The 19,197-nt window shown below is 42.9% G+C and overlaps 1 protein-coding gene across 10 annotated transcripts in view; it reads right to left on the bottom strand.

Annotated features, from left to right (window-relative positions):
* The window catches only part of Slc4a4 (solute carrier family 4 member 4), a 427,900-nt gene that overhangs the window by 130,487 nt on the left and 278,216 nt on the right, over nucleotides 1–19,197 (bottom strand). For all 10 annotated transcript variants that reach the window (XM_028888567.2, XM_028888892.2, XM_028888700.2 and 7 more), the window contains one exon: nucleotides 18,144–18,220. In XM_028888567.2, the coding sequence (XP_028744400.1) occupies nucleotides 18,144–18,220 (77 nt within the window). The remainder of the gene's footprint in view (nucleotides 1–18,143; nucleotides 18,221–19,197) is intronic.

Raw genomic sequence — 19,197 nt, 5'->3', positions numbered from 1 at the left:
CAGGGCTCGGATGTACAAGCAACCATATGGCCCTAGAACAGCACTTCAAACAGGCAGCTGTATGGCTATAATTAAATCTGTAGTAGTCATGCTATTATTTATTCAGCAGGATTTTTTTTTCATGTACTCTTCACCAAGGTCTCCAAGAACATGTACCAAATTAGAACAATAGAGAATAGTGACAAAGTGAAAAAGAGGAACTGAGGGAAGAGTATGTTTCTGACAACCAGGAAGTTTCCCTATGAGCTTCTTATTCTTCTGTACTTGGGACTAAAGCCATCAGAGGTGACTGTCCCTTGAGTCTATGAACACTGAGTCTGTGAGTCCCCTCCATTCCTTTGTTCCAGGGCATATTCCAACCCCAAATTCTGCCTCTCATTCGGTGTGTGTGCATGTGTGCATATGTGCATGTGTGTGTTCATGTGTGTGTTCATGTGTGTGTTCATGTGTGTGAGAGTTGGGCTCAGAGGTCAACGTTAGGCCTTGGTCTTCACCTTCCCTTTTGTCGGAGACAGGCTGCTTGTCACTGTATACCCTAGACGAGCTGGCCTGCAAACTTCCAGGCATTCTCCAGTCCCTGCCTCCCATGTTACCACAGGAACACAGGGATTACAGACATCTATTATCAAGCCCATGGGTCCTTGAGATTCAAAGCCAGGTCCTCATGTTTGCATGGCCAATGCTGTGCCCACTGAGTCATCTCCCTGGGCCCAGCTTCTCATCTTTTTATCAATGTGCCCTTCATCAAAACAGAAACTCTTAAAGAGTGCAAAGATTACCTGGTCCAATTTGTGTGTCTACTCGAACATTCTATAGAAAGAAAAAGGCATTCAACTCAAGAATTAGTGCACACGTCCCCTCTGCCCCCACAGTCTCTAACAATTTCTACTCCCTTCTCTGGTTATCCAACACAACATTACTTACTGATTGGTTTCTAAGTCTACAATGTGAACCCCTGAAAGCAAGGATGGGACCCAGGCCATTTTTGTCGTGTTTGTTCCTAATACAGTGAATGTAACTGTTCACCAGGTTAAAGACCTCTGACAGTCACATGCCCTGAGCAGAACTCTCTGGGTGTCTCATTACTGTTGAGTGCTCAGAAAAGAAAATGTGGTATATCAATGTATTTGAGTTCTTCGATTTGACGTGCATAGTGATGATTTAGACCACAAGTTGTCACGTATTTCCTGTGACGGAGGCTTTTCAGATGACAGAAAAGCTCAGTTACACATTCAAATGTTTAACACCATCGTAATGGTAACTGTTCTTAGTCCGTCAGGCAGGTAAACACAGGCCGCTGGCTAACTCTGATCCAAGGCCATAGTTTGCTTGCTTTCTGCAATCTTGAAACCCATTGCTCAACATAAACGTTAAAGTTTAGGCCTTAAATCTCCTTCAAAGACCCATGTGTTAAAAGCTTAGTTCCCAGTCTGTGGTGCTGCTGGGACAGAAAGCCAGTAAAAAAGTGGAAGGTAGTGGGAGATCTTCAAATTCTCAGAGGAATTCTTGAGAAGCACTTTGACATCACATCCTTTACTTCCCAGACAAATGGTCAACAGCTTTGTGTCACTGTGATAAGCTGACACATCCTGAATCTAAAAGCGATGGGGTCAATGAATCAGGGGGCTGAAACCTGCGAGCCAAAAGAAATCATTTCTCTTTACAGCCAATTCTCTCTGATATATATTACAGTAACAGAAGGCTGATGTGAAAATATTTAATCAAAACTTAAAGTATGTGATTGGCTTTAACAGCTATAGAAGGTGTCGTTATAGAAAAGCACATTGTAAGCCGGGCGTTGGTGGCGCACGCCTTTAATCCCAGCACTCGGGAGGCAGAGGCAGGCGGATCTCTGTGAGTTCGAGGCCAGCCTGGGCTACCAAGTGAGCTCCAGGAAAGGCGCAAAGCTACACAGAGAAACCCTGTCTCGAAAAACCAAAAAAAAAAAAAAAAAAAAAAAAGAAAAGCACATTGTATAATGAGATCTTGTAATCAGGTACTAGCCTAGGCTGGGGATTCAGAGGCCTTCCCCGAAAGAGGTAACATTGACAGAGAAATAGAGAGTGGGTATAAACTGCCTCTGGGGAATAGCACTGTAGCTGAAAGAAATGGCATGTGCAAATGCCCAGGCAAGAAAGTGAGTGGCATGGTATTAGAGCAGGAAGACGTCCCTGTGGCTGTAATAACTCATCAATGAGAACCTTGCACGTCCATGGGAGAGAGACTCCAGGTGGGCTATGCAGGACTCTGAATGTCACTCTGGGCTTCCCTGGGAAGACAACACACTGTCATCAGTGAGCAATGTGTCCGCACACTCCTTGAGTAGACAAGCCTGCTGCACATGTGCAGTATATCCTCAGGCATCTTTGTCAGCTTCCTGTGTGTTGTAGGTTAAATATCATAGTTGTCTATATGAATGTAAATACAATTCCCAACGCACTGCCATAGATTGGCCAGAGGCCTGCTAGTATTGAGAGAGCAGGGAAAGAGAACGTGCCATGAGTACGAATCTTGCCTATCCGGATGTATAGAACAATTTAATGCAGAATCATACTAGATTGTGCTCTATTCCAATAAAAACAGAAACCACACTAACGCTCTATTTTGCTACTTTCTCTTGAACCACTCAAAGAATAAAATATCTCTTCTCGCTCCATCTTATGCACACCATTTTCCTACTTAGTTCATTCCACTCCTGCGCTTTCAAGAGAGCAGGGGAGGAGTTGGAGATAAGTAGCTGGTGTTTGCTTTGGTTTTGCTTTGATGCTGGGGCTGGAACCCAGGTCTTCCTGCATGCTAGGCAGGTGGTCTACCATGAGCTACAACCCGAGCCCCCGAAAACGTCTGGTCAGCTTTATCCCACCTGCACTTTACCCCATCTCCTTTTACTGCCTCGAGGACACAAAGGCATGACCGTTTATTTTTAACTAAGGTCTTTGTAAAGCTCAAAGGGATAAGGACTGCACAAAATCACTCAGTAACTGGTAGAAACCAGGCTTTGATTCAGTATCCCAGAGGTGATTAAAAACCGGACTCTCTGCCCTATCAAGACAATCTCTGCTGGCACAGCTCTACTAGCAAGGAAAGTAGGGGAGACTATTGACCTTCTCCCCATTAATGGAATCATTTCCTATCTGTCCACACTGAAGTATCACAAGCTTAGAGCCAAGAGGAGGAAGGAAGAGCTGAAATGACGTCAGGCTAGCCCACTTCACAGGTTAGATACACTATGAGGCATGCGCGCAAACGCACACGCACACACACACACGCACACACACACACACACACACACACACACACACACACACAGAGGCAGCATATAGCCCTTGGTACAACCGGAGAGTAGAGAATTTCCTATTAAACCTTTTATTTGATTTGTTCTAGTTTTAAACTTTTATTTTAATAAAACCTGTATGTTGTACTACTTTGACACGTTGTTTAAAAAATAAAAAATTACATACTTCTTTAATTTATTCTTTGTGTCTTTCACATCATGCCTCCTGATCCCACCCATCACCCCCCCTACCCCAAAATAAAACAAAATAAAATTTAAGAAAAAAAGAGGGGAAGGAAGAAGGGGGAAATCTCATCATTGAAGTGGCACTGTGGCACAGTGAGCGATGCAGTAAGCCCCTTTTTCATATATCTTTACATGCAGGCATTTATCAAAAAGAATCACTGGTCTGGTTCAAGGCCCCTGGTCTCTGCTGCACCATCGATGATGGGCCCTCACTGGGACTCTTCCTAGATATCCTGTTGCTGTGTCACAGAGATCCTGCAGCCTGGATCCACAGGACTGACTCCCACTCCACCACGAACCATGTTCCAGCAGATCACAGATGGGGTGGATGTCGTGGGCCAACACACAACCCTGTTTATGGGCCTGGGTAGTTGCAGGGTTGGTCAACCCACTAGAGTTCTCTCTTGTCTTTGCCACCAGAGTGGGCTCTCCAGCAAGGCCCTGGCTAGTTCACCCCTGGTAGCAATGAGCAAGGAGCAAGGGCAGTTCTCCTGCTCTCACATCCTCAAGGTTGGTTCTCCCACATCTACACCTCCAGGGCCAGCTCTACTGTGTTGCCCAGGCAGGCAAGGTGTAGGGGACACTTTCCAGAGTGCGACAGCTGATGAGGGGCAGGAACAGCTCTCCTACTCTACCTGCCACAGGCACTGATGGGCAGCGAGTGGGAGGGGGGAACTGTTCCCCACTCATACCACCTCAAGACATATGAGTAATGGGGACAGCTCTCCTGTACTCACAACTTCAGGGATGGCTCGCCCACACCTCTGCCAACAGGGCTTGGCTCTACTGTGCTGCCTCGTCAAGGTGCAGGGCCTGTTCTCCCAAGTGTTGCAGCTGGTAGGAGGCAGGGACAGCTCTCCCACCTGCCTCAGGCATTGATGAGGGGAGAGCATACATGATTTTTTGTAAGTATCACTGAAATTCAAACTGTGAACATGAGTCTGGGTCTTTCAGAAGAGCCTACTATTGGATTCTATTAGTGAGCTGTTCCTCAAAGAGTGTCAGAGTCACTTGGGATAAGAACAGTGCTTCCCTCTCTCATTGAAAAAGCCTCTCATGCCACATCATTACAGACATTTTCACGGTCTCTGCATGAAAAGGGACAGTCTGCAAGAATTCCTCACACTGAAAAGGAGCTTAACAACTATTCCTCTAAAAAGCAGTGACTGGGAATGCTTTCTTGGAGCTCATGGTTCAACAGCACAGTAAATTGTCCAAGCACCTGCTCTTTCTATAAGCGAAGCCTCCACAGAGGCTATGTATTGAAATATTTAGTTTCTCAGATTCACTGATATTGAAAATAACTTTTAAAAAAACACCTCCACTCTGAGTTTCATTTGAGAAATCAGTCACACGAATAAAAGCAAAATGAAAGTGTCCTTTCCTCTGGCTATGAAGTTTTCCTGAAACAAGCCATCCCGATAAGCAGCTGGGTTTGAATTTGACTTGTTCTTGCTTCTTTTCAATTGTATACACTGGCAACTATGGTGATGTTACCCTGGGAATCTAACCATAAGAAATTGGACAGAGAAAGACTTAGAAGGTACAGAACTGGCAGGTAGAACAATAAATTCAAGTTGATGGTAAATCCTTTCAAAGCTTAATCTTTCTTCCCCCCAATTTCACACGATTCCATGACACACTCACAAAAGTCATAGTTTAGATCTAAGAGAAGAATGTTCTGTGATCCATGATCTAAACGCGCTCTACCTGAGCAGCATAGCAATTCCACATCACCTATAATAAAAAAACTTGGTGTGCTGACAGCTGGCTTTCCAGTATATTCTTGAGACATGCTATCCTTTATTTTAAATGAAAATAAAGATTCTATGATGATTTCTTTATATTACATCAGTCAACTGATTAACTATGTTCTTTTAGTTTTTATAACAAGAAAACCATGTAAATAGATTTTAACAAATACAGCAACAAACTATTTTTGAAGTGTTAGCATTTAGATGATTTCCTAAGTGAGAAAAATATGTAAATATGAGATAGGCAAGAATGTATGTTTTGAGCAACTAGTTAACTTATTAAGACATACTGCCAATGAATATAAGAAGAAATTTCACCAGAATGAAAAGGTAAGACAACCACTTTTAAAAACCATTTTCTGTGAGAAAGTCTCATGTTCATTTTATTAGACTTAAATATCCCAACATGAGATATCTTTCTCTGCAGTGAATCATTACCATCAGTAATTAACTCACTAGAACCCTGATTCTCGCCACAGCACAGAAGATGTATGCACTAAAAACAAGAAGCAACAAGCGATAACTTCATAATGCAAACAGTAGGTCCTAGATAGTGTTAGAAATTCAAATCAGAAGCAATTCCATCAGCTGGAATATTTAATGGTTGGGCTCAAGGTAAATGCTACTGCTCCATCTCAAAGTAAATGGGGCTCAGACTCGAAAGATTGCTCAGCAGTTAGAGCACTGTTTGCTCTTCCAGGAGTCCTGGGTTTAATACCCTACACCCACATGGTGGCTTACAACCATCTGTTAATTCCAATCCCAGGGGATCAGATATACATGCAAGGCAAAACACTTATACACATAAAAATAAAAAATTTTAAAGTAAAAGTAGGCCTTAGAAGGGTAAAGAAAAACATACTTTTGAGTCCAGCATATGTAGATATGATAACATAATTCATGGGGGACAATCAGATATATTTCATTACAGGGAGGGTAAGCCAGTATAGTACAAAAGGCAAGAGTACAAAATATTAAGAGCCAAATTAGCAATGTAAAACATGAAAGATGAGGAATGATCCATAAAGAAAAACTGACTTGTATCCTACTCAACTTTACTGCAAAACCAACCAAAACTGAGAGGCAATGGCTCACTAAAATAATGAAAGTGACCATGATGATGAAGATTTGAATCATACTTTAATATATATCACACACCCTCCCTTGCAAACAACTGCCCCATGGAGACTGCAGTGCTAAGTGGATTGTGATTCTGTACTATGAACCAGAAAATTGAAATTCAAAAGATGTAAGGCTTAATTGGCTTATTGTCTTCAGTGCTATTCCTATGATAAGTCTAAAGTCAAAGGTGAACCACAAGTGCTTTTTCCACTATCAAAAATAAATAAGGATGTATACCTATCAGACTTGATGACCTAGGCGTAACTCTGTCCTTAGTGAGGATGGATCCTGAACAGTCCGAAAGTCAAAGAACCATGAGGCATGTCAGCAAAGCAAGTGAAGATTAAAAAAATCAGATGGGCTTTAACTGGATTATCTGTTGTGGGCCATGGACATGCCAGCTTGTCAATCTAATCTACTTTCATTAATTTGACAAGGGACACTAACGACGCAGATGTAACAACAGAATAATGTATTTCCTCAGAACTGGGGAATTTGAGACCACTATTTCAAAGACTAGTAAAGGCTACAGTCTTTTTAATTTGTTGAAGGAAGTCATTCACTTGTATTGTTAAACAACAGACAGCTGCAGCCTCGCTATTTTTCCCAGTTTGTACCTGACTCTTTACCTAAGGACGAATGTCTCATTTGGCTGGCATGCCTGTCTCCTATTATTTCTGTTCTCTAAATGGCCAGGAGCTTCCAAAGCCCTGGCTTGTCTTTGATTGGCTGCTCTAGCCTGCTCAGGTACCTTTCTTTCCCTGAACTCTATGTACTATATTGTTAGGATCACACTACCTGAGAGCATACGTCATACCATTTTAAAATCATCTAGGACTGTGGGGTTGGGGAGATTGCTCAGAGGGAAAGGTGCTTGTGGTATAAGTATGAGGACTTGAGACTGGATCTCCAGCACCCAGGTTAAAGACACGCGTGCAATGTTTTTAACCCCAGTGCTCAAGGGATGGAGGTAGGCTGACACTACAGGATTGCTGGCCAGCCAATCTAGCCAAAATGGAAAACTCCAAGTTCAGTCAGATACCCTGTCTGAAAAAACAAGGTGGAAAGCAATAAAGGGAGATACTCACTGTCAACCTTTGGTTTCTGCATGTGCACACATGAGTGAGTGCACCTACGCACGCGCACACACACACACACACACACACACACACACACACACACACCAAAATAAATATATATGAGCTTTTTTCCATGGACCCCATCAATCCAATCTAGGATACAGACACACAATATGACATCTTTTAATTGCCATGGCAGCAGAATGGTCCAACTAGTCACCATCAGACCCTTAAGAATTCCAGGGCTTTTTAAAATACTAATTCAGGTAATTAGCTCTTTCAGCATGATGTGTGCCTCAAAGTCCAGAAGTGATCAATTAGACACCTGTCCGTTTCACTATGGTTTTAGACCTAAAAGTAACCCTAATCCTTACAGGCAGAGTTCATTACAGATTAAAAGCATGGACGTGCAGACAAGAATGCAGCTCTGTTGCTTAAATAAATTTAACCTTAGGAAAATCAATCTGTGAACTCAAATTTGCCAGTGTATGTAAATTAAGGTTGATATTAACCATTCTAAAAGATCAAGGTAAGGAGATGTCCTATCTATGTTGACTGTAAATGATTCCACACACAGGAACAAGCTCAGTCAGCTATTCTATAAATGGGACACTTTTCTCTGCGCCATCTCATTAAACCAGTGAATGACCAACAGGGCAGCCAGCTTTGAAACTCAACGTTTATGATGGCTACCTATACAATCACTCAGTAACTTTTCATTCTCTTAATATATATGCACAGAACACCAAGTAGGCAGGAATGTCTACATGGTATGCTCCACTGGCTCTCAGATCAGCAGAGAACTGACTGCTGGCCTTTTAATACTGTAGCAGAAGAAAAAGAAGCATTGTTTTCATTTCCATTCGGTTCGACCAATAAAACCACAGCACTGATGGTAACACATGGAGAAATCAGCAAGGGACCATAAGATCTTGAGATGTGGCCATTGAATCTTCTGGCCTCTGGAACAATAGGCGATGGACATGGGAACAGTAAGAAGCTCTCAACTTCTGAAGAGGATCAGAACAACTCCCTTGGGTGCTATGACCTCTTCCTACTGCTCTGTAGAGACTCCCTGTGAGGGGAGTGGCAGAATCTGCAATGGTGCCACCATGAAAGGGTGCTCTACCATCTATCACATGCTCACATGCAACACTCCTTTAAAGCACCTAATAAAGCTGCATGCCGAGCTAAGTCAGGACATCAGTTCATTTAAAATTCTCCCAAGGAATGGGGGGAAAAAGAGAGGCATAGCATAACTGCAAATGTGTTGACAATTGCCTCAGAGGAGGCTTGTCCAGCTCGGCCTGCAGTTTCTCTTTTGTTCCAGACCACCAAGCAGGACTCCTCAGAAGAAGTCATTTCTAGATTGCCAAGGAAACTCCCAGAGGGCTTCTACAGCTGTCTCGCTAAGAACAGCAAGACCTCCAGCCTTCCGCTGCTTCAGAAAACACAAACAGCCAAGGCTCCAGCGTGGCCACTGCATTTTTCACCTGTGCCTTGGGGTACAGGCAATGAGCCAAAGTGGGCATCCAATCAAGCCAGGAACGTGAACTCAGTCTTACTGTCTACACTTTAACTTTTGAGGAAAGCCTCAAAGAGAACTAAGAAGCCGAGTCAAGAGCACCCAGAGTCTCTGTTTCACTTGGTCCTTCAGCTTTTATGTAAGGACAAACTCGGCCCTCACTGGCCAACAGTGCATTAGCAGTGGAGGAGGCTCATGAATGTGTTTTAAGAATCTAGAATACAATTAGTAATCCCTTTGGGAATTGAATTGGATAGTCAATACATGGTAACCCAGTAACTACACTTAGAAGAACATCTTCATAAATACCCATGAAGGGAAGGAAGCAGGACATTACAATAAGGCTATTTCTTATGGGCACACTTATAATTGTAAGGAAAAAGCCACTTGGTGTTAATTAATGGATTGCTTGAATAAATCAGATTCAGGTATACAACACAACTTTCAAAAAGAATATAGTAGGTTCCATATAATTCCTATTTGATTTGTGTCACTGTGGAAGTATTCATGTATCCAGAAAACCCAGGACTTTAAGTCCAGCTGCTAACAGGGGTTACTTTGAAGAGCTAGAATTGTTCACATTTGCCCTGCTTACAATTTTATAGCAATTTTGTATACCTTTAATTGAGGAACTCTGAGGCTTTAAAAAAATCATAGACAATAATGTTACTACAGCAAGTAAATAGTGATTGCATATATGTAGATATGTATGTATAGATATATAATAACTATTATAAAGCTTTATAACCATGGCCTTAGGTACATTGTTTAACCATGCCCGTAAGATATTGCTGTTGGCTCTATAACAATTTTCCACTTCCAAGTCTTGCTTATTGACGTCTTAGTTAGACACAGGTGACTTCTGACATGAGAATATACCTAAAAGATTACAGGTACTGAAATCCCACTACTCTTCGCAACATAGTCTAAAGACATACATGGAATAGCTGAAAGGTAGACTGATGCAAACTGAAAAGAACAGAAGAAAATGGAAATATCTAGCATACCACTTGCCAGTTTATTATTTAAGATATGTCAAAACGACAAGCCCCTTCCTTAAATGTATAATGCAGGGATGCGGTGCTCCTGGCACTCAGAGCTCAAATTCAGAAAAGACTGGGACACAGAGTGTTGAGGACATGGCTTACTCAGTCAAGTGCTTATCCCCACAACTATGAGGACCTGAATTTAGATCCCCAGCATCCAAGTAAAACCTGTGTGTGGCAACGTATCAGCAACCCCGGCACTAGAGGAGCAGAGACAGGACCCCTATGGCTCAGCAACCACAGAGCCCAGCCAAGTCAGTGAACTCCAGGCTCAATGAGAGATCATGCCTCAAAGGTAAGATAGAAAGCAGCTATGAAAGATATCCAATGTCAACCACGGGCCTCCAGCATGCGCTCTCTCTCTCTCTCTCTCTCTCTCTCTCTCTCTCTCTCTCTCTCTCTCTCTCTCTCTCACACACACACACACACACACACACACACACACACACCCCACACAGACGGAAACAGAGACAGAGACAGACAGACAGACAGAGACAGAGAAAGAGAAACACAGAGAGAGACAGAGACAGAAATGAAAAGCTGTACCACAGAACCACTCGGAGATGATTTTACTTTCCTGCACACTCCAATGTTCCTTTCCAAGCATAATAACTCTGCTGCTTGTCCACTCCTCAGTGAAGCCTCCAGTGTAGACAGCATTAGTATCATCAGTCATGTGTCATTACTCAGCTGGCATGACTGATTTCAGTCACAGGGACATAGAGAGGACTGCCAGTGTGACTATAATCACTCCAAAGCTCCAATATTATATTCTCCCATAGTATGCCCATTGCCCACTTACAGTGTGTTAGAATATTTAATGTTTTCATTAGTGTGGAATAATTCTTTAATAGTTCCTAGGAAATATTTTAAACTAGGGAGTCTCTTTGTTTCTCACAGTTCTTAAGAAGAACTTCCTCTGTTGGTACTAATAAGGCCTTCACGTTTATGGCTAATACATAAGGAACTGGCATTGTTAGGTTATGTGTTCTCAATTTAAAACACAGAGGCGCTCATGCAATGCTTTATATAGTAACACCACCAGGTGATCCGGAACATTGGCAAGTTCCTCCATCCTATCACAGTATCCACAGTGATCACTTTAAAATGTAAATCAGAACATGCAACTCTCCAGGTAAAGAGCCAAAAATAGTGCTGCGCTGCACTTACAATAAAATAAAAAGGTCCCCCCAGCTGCGTTCCCGACCTCTTTTTACCACTGCACACCTGCTAGCTAGCTGTGCTTCAGCCACTCACTCTGGACTTCTTTTTTCCTGTTTTTAAATAAAACATAGTCATTCCTGCCTCGGGGCCTCTACAATTGCTTTTCCCTCAGCCTAGAAAAAAAAGGTTTCCCCTGAGCTCCTCTGCTGACAGCCCCTACCCATTATGCCTCCCTATCTCCCGACATGCCCTTGTTCCATTATCCAAACAGGTTCTCCTTGTGGTGGGGAATTATCTTATTTGTTTGTTTACTTAGCATTAGTGCTTGCTCTCTATCTCTAGTCCCAAACTCGGACTCAAAAGATAAATCAGCCTCACTCACCCACCCCTGGAATCTACCATCAAGAGCATGGGTAATGATTTCTAGTGAAGACACTCAGATCACAAGAGTACACGTGCGGCCTGACTTAGAAATTCAAACACATTCCCCCTTCACGGTCACTTCCACGGTTTCTAAGTTAATCCGTGAAACCATTATTAACGTCAGTACTCAACCTCTAACAGCCACCAGTGGTTAAAGCTTTTAAAACATGGGAGAGAACAGAGAGCAGGGAGAAGAGACTACAGTAAGTCCAATGACACATCAGCGTTGTTAATTGTCTCGGTGCAAGCTGATGCTCTTCAAAAGGAGCTGAAAGATAAGTGTCATGTGACCATCCACAGTCCTTTCGGAGCTATTACCAGGTATGATTGCCTTTGTCTTTCAGAAACACACAGCTGACTAGATATCCAGCACCACCAATACGTGAGTGTCACATACTGCCCCTGTGTGACTATCTTGCCATGCTGGCAACTCTGTAGCTGGTTAGGAGTATTGATTCCCTCACTGGCATTAGCGCCTACTTCTTCAGGCTTACAACTCAGGCTGAAGACCTGGCGAGATATCAAGGCTCACTGACTCAACAGCTACTGGATTCTTGGCTTTCCATCGGGAGACAGCCATGGTTGAACTAGCTGGGCCACAGCCTGTGAACCACTCAAAGTCCGCCTACATGCATACATACACACATACCTACACACACATTCATTCTATGAGTTCTGTTCCTCTAGAAAACCCTGACTAATACAAGGAACTTACCTTCCACCTCTGAGAGGCAACCGAGCACTACATCAATAGACTATATATTATTTTGGGAGTCACTTGGACTACCCTGACCAACCATTCAAACGGGGTTTCTGGTGACTCATACTGGGGATTTTGTTAATCTATGGTTCTTGTGGGAGCACTGTCAGCCCAAGTGGCATAACTTCCTTTAAGACACACACATACACACACACACACACACACACACACACACACACACACACACACACGTGTATTGTGCATCATTTTGGGGAAATATAAAATAATATCATTCCTTAAGACATTATCAAACAACCTTAGTGTATCATCCCTCTTTCTTCTGTACTGGCCTCTTTCCCTCTGCCCCAGTTGGAACCTCTCCCTATTTTTCCATTTCTCATGTGGTATCATCTGTATTCACCTCTCAACACCCTCAAAGATGAAGGCAATCAAACCTGGTAATAGAAACCTAGCCAATTTCTAGGGCTAGGGAGGTCACGCACCTTAGAAAAGAATACTGCCACTTTTCCAGACCAGGCCGGTTCCTGACTATATTCTAAATTGTAATCTTCTACCCAGAGGTAAGTAAAGGTACCCCCCTGCTTCAAAGAAACCTCTCTTTAGAGCAAACAGAGACCATTATAGGGAAACACAACTGGAAACAATACAGAGTTCATAAAGCCTTGGAGGGCCCAGCCACAGTGGAAACATCTATATCACAGCTCCTGCATCTCTGACTCAGGAAATAATGCAGTAGAGGGGGTGGAAAGCTTCTAAGAGTCAGGATACCAGGATGCCTGCTGTGAAACAGTCTTTCTTAGAAAAGGGCTGCATAAACAAGGCCAGAAGCGATGGCAGTATCAATAGACATGCCAATGCAGAAGGGCAGGAATCTCACAGGATCCCACCCCTGGGTAAAGAACAACAGGTACTTAATGAAGCCTGAGAGAAGGATAATTAGCCTCTCCCAGAGATGAGCCCCTTATTGGTTATGCAATACAAAGTGGTCAGCCCTGAAACCATATACATACAAACAATAAAAATGGACTCAACAGATTGTATTTTGATAACTTGGAGGGGGTGCACATATGCATGAGGACATGCATGCATGCAACCATAACAGTCAAAGAAAAAGAGGCTATCAAAATTTGAGAGCTGGGAGTATGCTGTGGGATGACGTTCTGTATGCTGTGAATATGTGTTGCTCTGATTGGTTGATAAATAAAATGTTGATTGGCCAGTAGCCAGGCAGGAAGTATAGGTGGGATAAGCAGACGAGGAGAATTCTGGGAAGAGGAAGGGGAGTCAGGAGTCGCCACCCAGACACAGAGGAAGCAAGATGACAAGGCAGAACTGAGAAAAAGTACCAAGCCATGTTGCTAAACATAAATAAGAATTATGGATTAAAGTAAGTGTAAGAGCTACTCAGTAATAAGCCTGAGCAAATGGCCAAGCAGTTATAATTAATATAAGACTCTGCGTTTTTACTTGGGGGACGTGAGTGGGAGAGATTTGTCCAGACCACCGGCTGGCTGGGACACAGGAAAAATTCCAGCTACAGGAGTGGGTCCTGGCAGGGGCGGGATGGAGGAAAGAGAAGGGAGAAAGTGGTACAATCCTATTTTAACCAAAATGCATTGAAAAATTAAAAAAAAAAAATAACAAAACACACAGCTGAAGGAAAGCTGTGGCCATGGGTCCATGGGGAAGCTATGGCTGCTACCAAACCTGCTGTGACTGTGGTCATCTAAAGACTGACAACATGTCTTTGTTCTCCAGTTTTCACAGATGTGATTCTGTCTGGAGCTCTCCTGACATAGCAGTGTCCCAAAGGTGCCTGAGAACATTTGAAAGACAAGATTATAACCTGAGAAAGACTTCACTGTGACTTCCTCCATGGAGTGAAGATGGACCGTGCATATTCAGCAGACCCACAGAGGACAGAAGTCATTGCCTTTGTGTATGTCTACATCAGTGGATATGAAAGAACCTGTGTGAAGTCCCTACAATGGAAATTCTCTTTTGAAGCCATGAAAGCATCACCCCAACCAAGCTAGGTTGAGTCAATCCTGCATGCGTGTGTGAGAAGAATGAGAAGAGCAGTCAATCACAGACTGTGTCCTTCTAGATTCCATCTTCTAGTTGTCAAGACAGCAAATTCAGACATGACTTAATGGTTTATCCTCTTACTCTCCGACAAAGTATTTAAATTTACAGCGACTTCCATAAATGACCAAGACTTCAAAAATAAAAATCAAGGCTTCCAAGTATACTTAAAGATGATAGACAGCAGATAATGCTTAAAATAACCATGAGACACTTTAAAAATTAATCCTAGATCCAATTCCTCCAGGAGACCTATGTGATGCCTTGCCTGATAATTCCGTTAAACAATGAGGTAACCAGATCAAGAGGTTACAAGGTCGCAGGACCTTTACATGTACTCTTGAGACTCTGCAACATGCTTCTATACCTACAACATACACTGTGGATCTATGAGCTGCAGTTTGCCCTAACATTGAATCTGCAAGTGTGAGATAACACTGCACCATTGATAGTGTATAAGAGTCAAGCCCTCAAAAGTTATAAGCACAGTACATCTCTAAGAGTTAAAGCTAGCAAGCTAATGCTGAGAATAGCCATCTTAGGGCTGGAGATAGAGATCGGTGGTTGCAGACTTGTATCTGATGCATGAAACCCCAGGTGTGATGCCTGGTGCTAGGAAAGAAAAAAGGCACCACCATCCCCTGTCTTGTCCTCACTCCTGAACCCTGATGCTCAAGCCTTACATCTGCATCACCTCTCTTGTACAGCTCCATTTTTTTCAAAGAACAGAGAAGCTACAAAGGAAGACAGGAAGGCAAAGCAAAGACTATTGGGAAAAAACAACTGGCTAATGCAAAAGAACATTCCAGAGAAACAACAACAAAAAACGGATTTACGTAGATGCACAAGTCGATGAGCTCCAGATGTACTGTTACTGTATGCCTCACAGGTGTTTTATTCTGCTTAATAAACATAACATCCAAGCAGGGAGGCTGCTGAGGCCCTGAATCGCCCCACTTGGGCTATGCTTTTCTGCTGCTCTTGACTGTTTTGAGCTATTTTTCAGTCAGGCAGCCACTACTGAAATCCTGGGTGCATAGGCTTGGCAGAGCAAGGAAGAAAAAGTGCAGTCCACAGATTTCTGTCTTCTGCTTCCTCAAGACAGAATCCCATTAAAAATATGCCCTCAAATTATGTCACCCTGGATCTGCTGCAAAGAGCCATTCTGTTCCTCTTCATAACTCCAAACATAAAGCCTATCTCGTGTGTAGCAGGAAGTCATAAGGCCCAGTCACAACTGAAGCATCAGTCAATCAGAAACTTCAGCTGCCGTTGGATGGAATTTTGGGAGAACAGCTTGGAAAAGCACACAGGACAAGTTTGACTTCATTGCCAAACTCATTTCCAGGACACAGGCTAATCAATTACAAAAGCTTTTTCAAAACAAATTTGAGTCTGGCAACCTGTTTTCCACACTCAGACAGAGGAAAGAAAGAAGAGAGGGAGGGAGAGAGGGAGGGAGGGAGGGAGGGAGGGAGGGAGGGAGGAGGGAGGGAGGGAGGAAGGAAGGAAGGAAGGAAGGAAGGAAGGAAGGAAGGAAGGAAGGAAGGAAAAAGAAAGAGAACAAAAAAGAAAAACACAGATTTATGGTATTAAAACAGGTTACAAAAATAAAACCTGGGGTTAATAGAGCTTCATCTGCAAGCCCAGTTTGTATATTCGTTTGTTTGTTTGTTTGTTTGTTTGTTTGCCTTAAAAGGCTCCACATGCTTTTGTATGGAAAGCATTAGCTCGCTTTTACTTGATTACCCCTCCTCCAGGACTGATGGGAACAAGACTGTAGACAGTTTAAGCTCCTCTCCAGCCTTTGGAAGGAAGCAAAGAACAGAGATCCTTTTGGGAAAAAGACCTCCCTGGACTAACAGGCTACAGTGACAGCTATATTTGGGTGGAGGTGGATAAAGTCTTAAGCACCCATTAACTTTCATTTGCTAGCTTTAAAAACAGATCCAGTAAAATCCCCGAGCTGAGTCTTTTCTCTTGGTCTTTGACATCAACGTCAGCAACTATGGAATGCTGACAGAAGGCAAAAAAAAAAAAAGATGGTTTCAAGAACCTAAGCCACATACATCTTATAGCAAAATCAACAACCAAGACCCATGATGCTCCAATGTATTCTGATACTTGTAGATAAATTTGATGTAATTCAATTTGTAAGCCAAGAAACTTCCTCTACATATGCTCAGATTTAAAGAGAACCAACAAAGTAAGAAAGTTCTCTCAGACAGCATTTATCAGCTGCCTATTCACAAACTTCTAGCTAAAGATGACTGCCCCTAATAAAAGAAGACTTATTCAAAACTGTATCAACTAGATGTCAACCCTAATTGGTGTTTCCTTATCCAAGTTCAAATCCCCTATCAAAGGGTGTGAATAATTAGCACTGTTTGATAAAAGCCGAATGGAACCACAGTGAGCCCAGCAGCTTTGAAGGAAATTCTAAGGGTCTAAGTTCTCCTTCTGCCACAGGTTTATACTTACTGACACATTCGAGAGTCAACACCCTGAACCTTGACTATGTCCAGAAGCATCAGAAGAAGGCAGAAGAACTAACCATCAGAAGAGCAGCCCAAGAAGTCAAGAGAAAAATATCAAGGTGATGCTGAGGACAGTCATCTGTCCTGATAAAAGGTGTCTTCCACAAACACCAACAGATAAAGGTAAGAAGGAAGACACAGACCTTAGGGAAATGTCAAACTTAACTTGTTAGAAACCTATTGGACTTCTAATCCCCAGAGGGAAAGGAGAGCAAGGATACAAAAAGCATATTGAACTGAGAGAAAATGGGAACAGGGGCATAGCTCCAAAGGTTTGCCTAGTGATCTGATCTGGGCAACTGAAGGCCTTTTAAGGAAGCATCGATGAGAAGGTTGAAAGAATCCAGGAGCCACTTCATAAGTAAGAGAGTAATTTCACCTTTCCTGTACTTTTTAGAATTCATCACGGCCTATAAAGCTCTTGTCATCATTACAGGGGCTGCCAGTTTAAGAAATAACACTGTCATAAATTTGCTTTTGTGGAAAAAAATAGCAAAGTATTAAAAAAAAAGTCAAAGCTACCCTATTTAAAGAGACCGATAAAGAAGGCGATGGGACTGCTACCCAGGAAGTGCCCTAAACATGAAGCCAACTAGAATTGTGTTCTACTATTACATCAAAGGACACAAAAGAAAGTGATAAGAGAAAGAATCAGATGCATGGTCTTCTGAATTATACATGAAGTACTGTTTCCATTCAACAGGGGAAGCTGGGAACATCTCACACCTAGCCAGTTTTAAAACAAGTACCAAAACCATATTTTCTCAATTCATGTCCCTTATTACTTACCTGTCTGTCCTTCATTACAGACAGACACTAATGATATACGATTGCCAGCACCCTTTATAGTACACCAAAACACTTTTTCATAAAATAACCCACTTAATCCTTACAACAAACCCAAGATAAAGGTTATTAATATGCCCGGGCTCAACCAGCTATAGCTCCAAAGCCAAGAGCCCAGGTGAATGCACCGTGAAGGTCAAAGCCAAGACTTGCTGGCTTCTCCTCTGGTCCCACACATTTGCTTTTTTCTTAGAAAAAGAGCCAACTCCTATTTGCACATAATGTCTATTTGAGTGGTGACAACCACTATCTCTTATCAACCTGGCGTCTCTCAGATACACGGTCAGTCTTCAATGTCTAAGAGGAAAAGTCTTTGCTTACCTGGTCCTTCTCTGGTTTATCAGAAATGTCATTTAGACTGGAGGATGTCAGGTTCCTATGGGTCATGGCTGGGCTACCTGGAAAAACACAAGTGAACTCCGATTAGAAACTTCTTGCCCAGGGCACAGACTCTGGTTAAGCATTCTGTAAACACGGAGAGATGGTGATGAGAACAGTGACGAGGCTTTTTAATCCCATTAGATCCTGTAGAGTTTTCCCGAGTTCGGGCTGGAATATAAATACAGCTAAGTGGAAAGTATGTACGATCCCAAACACTTTGTCTTACTTCCTGGATAGAGTTCCAGTTAAGTTAAACCACAGAGATGTCTACACCAGTAGGCGTAAAAACCTCTTTCCCCAGCTGTGACCGCGTCTCTCTCTCTCACTGCCTGTTACACAGGTCTCGTCTACTGGCCCCCTTTTCCTTTGCTTTTACCCCCAGACACAGCTCCTACCTATCAGCATCAGAACTGCTCCAGAGTGCATGCCTGGGTTCCCTTACCCTTGGCCTGGGCCATCCCTTCAGACATGTGAGTCTCTCTGGTCGCCCAGAAAAGCTACCTACCCTCCTTTGCCCAGCAGACATTGGTCACAAATTGTTTCCCTTGTGGGTATCTGGCCCAGAATCCAGTCTTTGCCTCAAAACAGTATTGTCACAGGCTCCCTGACCACTCAGTATTTCTACTATCAGGGTAAACACTTTCCTTTTTCCTCTGTAACATGCCAAACCTCTTCAAGGAGAAGGATGAATTGTACAGGGCACAGGACACTGCACTCATCTTCCTGTTACAGCCAGAGGTCAAACTCACTATTAACCTCCCCAGTTATTCCCAACACAGTTACACACAACAGAAGGGACATCCAGAAGAGCCATAGGCTGGCGGACTGCAGAGAGACCGTATTAATCAACAGGATCCTGGGCTTCCATTTTGCATTGGGACCTGAAATTCCTAGGCTTATTAAGCAAAAAACAGTAACTCTTCAAAGCCAAGGTGTTTGACCCAAGCCCTGCAGGGTGCTGAGCAATGCACTCTCTATTAATCCTCAATGATCT

The sequence above is a fragment of the Peromyscus leucopus genome, chromosome 10, assembly GCF_004664715.2.
Source record: "Peromyscus leucopus breed LL Stock chromosome 10, UCI_PerLeu_2.1, whole genome shotgun sequence".
NCBI lineage: Eukaryota > Metazoa > Chordata > Mammalia > Rodentia > Cricetidae > Peromyscus > Peromyscus leucopus.
This window is presented reverse-complemented; position numbering and strand designations above follow the sequence as displayed.